Source organism: Palaemon carinicauda, chromosome 27 (genome assembly GCF_036898095.1).
Source record: "Palaemon carinicauda isolate YSFRI2023 chromosome 27, ASM3689809v2, whole genome shotgun sequence".
NCBI lineage: Eukaryota > Metazoa > Arthropoda > Malacostraca > Decapoda > Palaemonidae > Palaemon > Palaemon carinicauda.
The window spans coordinates 71,279,701-71,289,700 of NC_090751.1; the positions used below are offsets into that span (position 1 = coordinate 71,279,701).

At 34.9% G+C, this 10,000-nt stretch overlaps 1 protein-coding gene across 1 annotated transcript in view; it reads right to left on the reverse strand.

Annotated features, from left to right (window-relative positions):
• LOC137621214 (protein pangolin, isoforms A/H/I/S-like) overlaps positions 1 to 10,000 on the reverse strand; it is a 36,889-nt gene that overhangs the window by 8,756 nt on the left and 18,133 nt on the right. The window contains exon 2 of the mRNA XM_068351618.1: positions 4,651 to 4,741. Coding sequence (XP_068207719.1) covers positions 4,651 to 4,741 — 91 coding nt within the window. The remainder of the gene's footprint in view (positions 1 to 4,650; positions 4,742 to 10,000) is intronic.

The window sequence follows — 10,000 nt, forward strand, 5'->3', positions numbered from 1 at the left end:
TTCTTTCTGCAAAATTGAAAGACTCGAAAAAATGTGTGATTCAACGTAAAAAATGTTCCTGTGTTATACGACAACTTAAATTCACATTTACGTAATTACAATTACTTTGGGAGCTAAATAAAGCACTTCTTCGAAATAATATTCATGCTTTCGATTCCGATATAAAGTAAAAACCGAAGTTCATTATTTCATCTACAAAAAGCAATAACCACCAATGACCATGAAAAATTCTACAGCAAGCTTTTAATATTATACACGAATCAATGAGTCACTTGGAACAAACAGAAAATTTCGCTAAAACACTCAAATAATGCTGCAGTTGAAACTTCAAAGACCTGACCGTATTAATCTGTCTCTTTTCTAAGTATAAGTTCACAACACCCATTACTTTCATTTCTTCTAAGGCAGATTTATCTTTGCCTAACCATAAAAGGAGGATTCTACTATGCACAGTATAACGCCGTAGTGATTTTGATAAAAAAAAAAAAAAAAAAAAAAAAAAAAAAAAAAAAAAAAAAAAAAAAACTGTCTTCCTTTTTATCGATGTAAACTTTACATTAGAACACTCACTTACAATTACGAAGAAAAATCTCATTCACCATACAACAAAAGCCCTAGTTTTAATCTTCTTTTCATTCAATGCGCACGCGCGCGCACCCAAAAAATAAAAATGCCCCGACAGGCTATGTTTCTCACCCGGCTCCTCCCGACCGTATTCCATTGCTCGGAAAAAGCCACTAGCGATGGGCGCTAAACCCTTTCCTCAATACTCCCGGGATCTACGACGCACAGACACTCGCTCATCAATGCAAAAACACACATAACGCAGTAATCTATGAAATATTGCCCTCGAAGGCCAAAGAGACGACACACATCTAATCTGCAAGCAAGCAACCACGAAAAAGAACATGTTCTTCAACAGAATCCGTAAGGAATAAAAATTGGTTTTGAATGCAGATCAGGATCACCAAGTCTAATTAGATGTGCTTGTTCTCAAGAAGCGAGGATTACGAGCCACTTCAGGATCGTGTTGCAAGAGGCAATAAAATGGGATAAAGAAGCCTCCGTTGTTTTAGAAGGAATTAAACGGATTCCTGGTCCTGGCCAGTGTCACAAAAAGACGACACGAATCTGTGAGAACTAAGAGAAAAAAAAAGCCAATTCTACACTATCTTAATCTCTTGTGCTTTCACTCAATACACCTTCCATTACATAAATAGGCTTCAATTCTGAGCAGTCAAAAGAACCCTTAAGAAAACCACACCTGTGAAAACTAAATATTCAGATGTATGTGTATTATTTTTGTTATGAGGTCAACGTAGATGCAGACTAATTATATGTATGGTAGTGTAGGTCCCACAAAAACACGCTTTATACCTTATATCGACGTAGATTTTTACAATGAAGTTTTTGTGTACAAGCAATCATACTCTACTGAGGACCGAATTTCGGTTTGGCAAATAATACTTATGTACTGTAGAAGCAGCCCAAAAAAAGCAAATAGAAAAATTGAATCGAGAACAATTAAAACTTGTATTTTTTCCAAAATCCTGACAAGAATAATTTTTCTTTTAATAAATCCTAGAGTCGAAGATATAATCTAATAAATATACAGGGAATGGCACGGTCCCCGATGTACTCTGCAAGAGCTTCCCCAAAACAAATCAACGGTCATTTCACAGGCCCTGTGCTTGACAGCAAATGCTTCATCATTTTCAAATTTAATTTCTCCCATTTTCCTTAGTTGGTCTGGCGATGACCGATGCTTTTAAAAGCCATCTTTCTGAACGTACTGATGTTTATTCGAAGAATAGGGAAAATGCATTGGATCTGGATCTCAATTATATATATATATATATATATATATATATATATATATATATATATATATATATATATATATATATATATATATATATATAGTGGTGATCAAATTGTTTTTTTTTTTTTTAAATTGCAATTTTTCCAGTAATAGATTACTTAACGCTGTCTAATGAATAAGGGCTTTTCCAAATATCAGTGTCAAATAACTAGTGTACATGAATAAGGACTGATTATTGAATTGTTTTCCACTATTTACTAGCAGAGATACTAAAATAACGGTTGGCAACATTGACACTGTATTTTCCTGAGAAACACACGTTGGTCTGGTATCTCGGTGCTACTTCATATCTTGCTGTGTGGGGCTGTGTCATATCTTGTAATTTGATGTTAGAGACTTAGCAGTTCTACTAGTGTGTATTTGACATAACATCAACCATTTTTTTTTTTTTGCTGAGTTTTAGACAAAAGGAGATAAAAGGTATTAATTTAGATTTAACATGGACGGGAAGATATGGCCGGAAGAGAAAAAATTCACCCCGAACTAACAGAAAAATCAAGCAAATGGCTTTTCATTTAAAAAAAAAAATCTTGTAAGAATATTGCAAGTTAACTGTAAGCAGATAACAGTGATATTTCTCGAATAAATGTGAACAGGAAGTTACTCGAAAGTGGTTTACGAGCCTATCGCCTAAGAAAGAAGCCTTGGCTTACGGATACTATGATCAAGGTACGTCGAGACTGGGGTGATGCTCACGCTGATTGGACTTCTGACAAATTTCAAATTAACGAAAAATATGACAGTATTGCTGATTAACCTAGTAGCTAGGCAGTCATGCTGATAAATAATAATCTTAAGTCATGATTTTAGTGATCGCTCAGCAGTTGCTGCTATCATATGGCCTTTCTTTTCTTATATATCATATTCTATTGTTTCGGATAGTGTTCGACGAATCTACTATTGCCGTACTTGTTGACCGCGTGCAGACAGTAAGATCAGGCGAAAAATTTTAGCCATATTGTCTTAAAAAGACTATAAAACATTCACAGAAAATAATGGTATGGGGAGCAATTCCTGTACATGGGATTAATAGTTTTAAGATCGTGGAAGGTATGATGGACCGGTTCAAGTACATAGATGTGTTGCACAATCGTTTGCTATTTCAAACAAGGGAATGACTCGGTGAGAGACCATGGATAACTCGGCAAGATTCGGCCCCTTGTCACACTACCCGATCAGTCTAGAAATGGCGTAAAGAAAATGATGTTGGACTGCTGCCGTAGCCTGGAAATTCTCCAGATATTAACCCTATCGAGAGTTTGTGGTCTATTGTAAAAGATGAAATACAAACAGTTCCCCTTACAACCTAACCAGACCTCATACAGCATCTCATCTATGTATGGTTTCACTCTGACAGAATCAAGCAATTATGCAGAATATTAATCAATGAAATGCCAAAGCATGTTGCAGCACTCAAAGCTACCAAAGGAAGGCAAAGTAAGTATTAGGTATTGGAAGAAAGCTCATTCATGACATATGTGCAAAAATACACCTTTCACCAGCAAAAATCCATAATAATTTGTTCACTACTGTATTTATGTGTATATATATATATATATATATATATATATATATATATATATATATATATATATATATATATATATATATATAAAATATAATTTGATGTGAATGTTTATCCACAAAGTATATACTCCTACATATAAGCATTCAACATGCATTAACTCAAGGCCAACTATACCTACACTTACAATAAGTGAAAGTTGTGCGAAAAATCCATATACAGCATATAGAAATTTCACTGAACTCTAGGAAAAACCATAATTGATATATTTACATTATGCAGGGCATCTGGCCTGGGAGGCCTTTCAGCGCCCATGTGCAAAAGGGGGTACAACCCTGTGGTTGCAGTGTGAAGGAAGACTTAAGAGGCTGGCCAGCAAAATGTAAGAAAGAAAGAAACAACGGAGGTACAATAGAAGGCTAAAAGGGGAGAGCAGATAGCGGCTGAAAGGACTCTACAAAGAACTTTAGGTAGGTAATGCCTTTAAAAGGTTTTATGCATTAGTTAAATTCAATCCCCGTTAACTAAAATTATATCAACTTTCATTTTTAACGTCTAAATTCTATTTATAATCTTTTCACTGCAGCACTTCAGCACATCACTTATTACACACGTCTTTTCTCTTTTATCAAACTGATCGATTACATACACCGTTTGGAAGGGCAAATGGCAAAGGTTTATATTCTATTTCTCAATAGTACAGATATTCTTAAGCAATATACAGTGCCCCTTCAGTTGATACTTACTATTTTGAAGTTTACGGGGAATTCGAGTGCAAATAATTATCTAAATTAGTTCATCTGAAAGAAAGGACTGAGAAATGGAGGTTAGGTCGTATGCGCAATGCTTCAGAAATCTTATCACTTGAGATCGTGCGGAAGACTGCAGTGCAGTTAGTTACAGAAGTTTATACGTGAACGATTTTTATACCACTCACATAAACCCTACAGTGTGTGCCTTGGTCGGGAATGTAGCCTTTTACCCTTTTAAAAAGCAACTAAATTTGGATTAGTGTTTTTCGTTGAGACCAGTTTGTTTATTCGAGGTTTTCATAAGGTGCTTAGAGAAGTACGATAAGATACCAAAATAATGCTTATCTAAAATTTCAAAAAGCAGTTTAATGAGCTAATAGTGAGGTTAGCAGCAACAGGGTTAATGAGAATAATCACAACAATACTTTTATTTTAAATTTCAAGTGATGAAACTATCTACAGTAAGCAGTGACAATAAAAGAATGCCTTACCGAAGAGGCCGAACGGTGAGGTTTCTGGAAGGCGACCATCGAGCTTCGAGGCGCTGGCGAAGGAAGAGGAAGGCACATGTGTGCTTTTATCCTGTGAATAAAAGACAAAGATAATTAATCATATCTTTCGAAACATGTAACATACCGACACAATACACTGTCGTTCATTCATAACAAAACTCTTAATTATAAGAAAAGGGTTAACAGGAAAAATCACACAAATGACAATTTGACGCAGAAATATGAAAAAAAAATATATTTTTCATTCAAAAAGCTACAAAAATAACATTGAAATTATAACTGAGTCTAGGTTTTCCTTTTAAAAGTTACTAACAACATCATCACCAAAACATTATTATTATTATAACTATCTAAACTACAACCCTTTTTAGAAAAGCAGGCTGATATAAGTACAAAGGGGTCCAACTGGAAAAAAATAGGAGGGAAAAGGAAATAAAGAAATAAACATATCACAAGAGAAATAACGAATAATCAATACAAAATATTTTAAGTACAAAAACAACACTAAAAAAAATCTTTCATATGAAAATTAGAGAGACTTATGTCTGCCTAGTCAACATAAAAAGATTCATTGCAATTTTGAAATTTTGAAGTTCGCCCAATTCAATTGCCTCACTAGGAAGCTCATTCCACAACCTGGTCATCTCTAGAATACTGTGTAGTATTGAGCCTTATGATGGAGAAAGCAAGACTATTAGAATTAATTGCAAACCTAGTATTACGAGCATGATGGTACTGTCTGAGAAGATCTGAATTCAAGGGAAAGTTATGTTTATGAAAAATCTTATGGAACATGCATAAAAAAACTAACTGAACGACGGAGCCTGAGATTAATATCTAGATCAGTAACAAGAATTTAATGAACCACAAGTTCTTGTCTAACAAATTAAGATGATATTCAGCAGCTGAAGACCAGACAGGAGAACAATACTAGGAAAAAAAGGCAAAATGAAAGAATTAAAACAGTTCTTCAGAATATAATGCTAAGTCACAACATTAACACCAAAATTTCATTTAAACCAAACAAAGTTACGATACGAAAGTAATGAACACTAAGAAAATAATTTTTTTTCCTTGAGCATGTTGCATTACACGGAATTACTGGTGAAGCCTGCAACAATATGACGGAGCCGAGGAGGAAGAGGATGAGCATCAAAAGGGCAAAACTGAGCAGAGGATGACTCGGTAAGAGTACAAACGTGATCTGTAAACAAGGTCGCCTTCTTAGACACACAAAGACGAAGAAAGATTCATCTAAAAAAGAAGATTTGCCATAGTACATCGAAACATTGTATCCACAGAAAAAAAAAAAAATAAAACTTCATTAGCTTAGCAAGTCGTGCTTTCAGCGTAGCTGAAAAGCTAATCCGTAGTATCAAGAAGAACAGGCGCATGCACCAACCCTAAAGGTAGTCTTGGCACCAAGTAAGCTTAAGCCATAAGATGGCCGAAAAATCTGCTAAAGGAATTTACGTAATTTGTTTTTATGCATATCGGTCTAAGGAGTGAAATTTTCCTAAGACGGAAAATAAATTGAAAACAAAAGCATACACTCATATCCTCTATAATGATACAAGCAACACATTTTGTAATCCCCTGGGGTTAGATCAGCGAATTCAAGCAACGTGGGTCTTCAGTGCTCAGATATGTGGCCACAAAGAAAAGCCAGGACGCAAAACTCCCAACCTTATCCCTTAAGTGCTTGTTGTAAATCGAATAACGCCTTCATAGGCTAATAGAGAAAAAATACACGCATACAAACACTCACACACACATATATATATACATATAAATATATATATATATATATATATATATATATATATATATATATATATATATACATATATATACATATATATATACATATATATATATATATATATATATATATATATATATATATATATACTCACACCGGTATATATAATTGGGTACATATATTGTAAATGTCAGTCAAGACACCATGCAAAGCATACAAGGTGCAAATAACAACTTTCTTACCACCTTGCTAATCTACATTTTTTCGCGTCAGTATTTGTAAACGGCAATTATTCAAAGACACATTCAATCACAGCTGGAACTACTTTCCAAAATCCATAACTGCGATCGATGACATTAGCAGTTATAAAACCACAAAGAGAGAGAGAGAGAGAGAGAGAGAGAGAGAGAGAGAGAGAGAGAGAGAGACTTGCTAACTAAATTTTTCTAAAATCATCAACCAGTCGACTGAAGATTTGTGCACAAGAAGCTTTGAAATGTAATATATATATATATATATATATATATATATATATATATATATATATATAGATATATATATATATATAGATATATATATATATATATATATATATATATATATATATATATATATATATATATATATATCTAATCCAGAAAGACTTTGCAGTGCTGTTAATCTCAATGACCACAAAATAACAGGAATTTCTAACTGAAATAAATACATCCCAATAGAACTTCCAGAAAACAAAGGTCAGACAAAAATTACCAAATGCAAAACGAAGAAGAAAGAAAAGACTAACCCGGCGTCCTTCCAGTGTTGTTATTACATCATTAGCAATCGAGTAATAACGCGAGCGAAAGAAAAGATCACAAACAAGAGTATCGGATTCCTCCTCATAATCATAATCAGATAATAAGGTCGGCGTCCCTTTGATTACACAGTCTTACCGGCAACGTCTTATCGGCCGTGTTATCACTCACGAGTGTTTCATGAGCGATTACACAAAGGGTCCGCTTCACAAAAATCTCAATGACTCCTTCTCTTCTCCAATGCCCCGCGATTACGAGAGAGAGAGAGAGAGAGAGAGAGAGAGAGAGAGAGAGAGAGAGAGAGAGAGAGAGAGAGAGAGAGAGAGAGAGAGATACCGCTTTATGTACTTCACGTATGTAAACCAGCAAAACATACTAATACGTCATAATTAGTGAGGATATGTATGCTATTAATAAACATAACAAGTACTGCATAAGGCGAAGATAACGATTATGACATTTAAAAATACATATAAGAAAAATGACTATCGCGACCGGCGAATATTATCGTCGATCTCCTCCATGCTACCTATGCGTACTGCTAACCTTATTTAGGAAAGTCTTGAAGCTGTCCCTGCAACAAATGAGGATGGGGACTTGGATGCACATCGATGGAAGGGGTGAGGAAGAGGTGGGTGTTATATGCAATAAAAATAGGAAGAGGGAGTGCGAATTAACCCTCTTAAACCAACCCCCACCCCACCCCACCAATTGGAGAACCCAGCCATTACCTCCCCACACACCAACATTACCACCTTTTGAAACGTCATCCCCAATTCCAAAGACCCATTACTGCTAACCTCCAATAGTACATCCTCATTTTACACAAATCATGCTAAGTTATAACCCCTCTCCCTTACCAATTATCACCTCACATACGTGTGTAATTAGAGAGAGAGAGAGAGAGAGAGAGAGAGAGAGAGAGAGAGAGAGAGAGAGAGAGAGAGAGAGAGAGAGGATCTACTACAAAACCTCAAACCCCATTAAATGTTGCAAAAAGATATAGGCTACATGTGAGCGCTTACTAAAACATCAAATCATTTCGGTTGTTCAGTCGAGTCCAGAGATCCCCACAAGGTATCTTATACAATTCAACATCTTACTAGTGTAGCGTAAGCTTAATCTATACCGTCTAGGCCGACTTGACTCAATTTATGATACCTTAGTAGAGATAGTTACATAGTAGAATACAACCTTCATAATAACACACAAATAAAAATAGCATGTTGTAAATAACACCAACAATGCTTATGAATTATGTTGGTGCTTGATCCTGAAAAAGGATTATGTTGGCGCGTTCAAATCAGCAATTTCCCATTATTCACTCACGTTATTATGCAATGCATATATTGAAAAATTACACAGGTCCTCTTAAAAACAAAACAGAATGCATTCTGTAACTTCTAATGTAAATTATGACGTCCAATGACAATTATGCATGAAATAGCAATATATCGCACATTAGAATGGTTAATTGAGACTTCATCAAATATTTGAGCTAACCTAACAACCACTTAACCCAACCCGACCTGGCCTATCAATAAACAGAAAAATTAACTGATCATCCACTTGTACAAATGAAATACATTTATAGTGAATGTATTAAGAACCTAACTTTTAAGTAAAATATATATAAAAAAACACAATTAAATGGAGCCTAATCCCACACATACCTTTGCACAAAAATATTTACTAATTTTCATTTTGAGCATTAGTACTCCCTTAAAGCCACCTGAGTCAAGGTAAAGAGGCAATTTACATTTGCGTGACAGGACCTGCGTGAAAGCTACCATGGGAAACCTAAATTCAATAGGCCGCTGAAATCTTATGGATTAGATATAGGGAAGTTAAATATAAATAAGAGAACGTGTGTCTGAAATGTCTTTAAATAAAGCTGACAAACATATTAATAAAGACAAACAAAAGAAGAAATCACATAAAATCTGTCTTGATGAACTCTGCTTATACAGCAGTTCTACATCAATTCCTCATATGAAAAATTTAAACCTCCATTGACGCACGCTACGTGAAAAATGCTATAGAAAACCTAAGTGAATGAAAATCTTAAAACGAAAGTTAAAAAAATTCCACGACTATTTCGAAAACCAGGTTAAGACGTTCCATTTCGCGTACTGATGTATTTGCAACCCTTTCGCTAACACGAACGGCAAAAGAAAGGAAACTCCGAAAAAATTTCCGTCAAGCGGAGGCCTTCGAAAGACCGGTGCATTCCCAAGAACTTCCTTTGTGATTAGAATACGGAAGAGATGATCCTCTAAGTGAAAATGATCTTAAGATAGGAGGGTGCTGAGCCATTCAAGGGGAGAGAAGAGCCTAGGAAACGTACGGCTTCAATGTGAAAAATGGATTGCACGTCAAATTCCCCACTTCACATTAGACACCCGTGAGAAGAGGTTTTCCCCTAAAAAAAATATTCCATGACTTATAAAAAATGTCAATTATGTAAGCTTCCCTTATTCATACAAAAGAGTATGCATACGCAAATGTACATAGCCACATACATAAACTTTGCTTCATCAAATAAGGAAACCCACACAAGAAGGCTAACCTTACATAAAAGAAATCAAACTGTAAATATTATGAACAAGGCTATTTCCCGTAGCTATACATTTTTTTAATAAAAAAGCGACAAAGCCACGAATTCGTGTACCTCTAATGAGGCATGATTTCTTAAAATGAATGTAGACGTCACAGAAAAAAAAGCTATTGTTCGTGTGTGTATTGTAAAGTACAGTAGTACATTATAATTCGA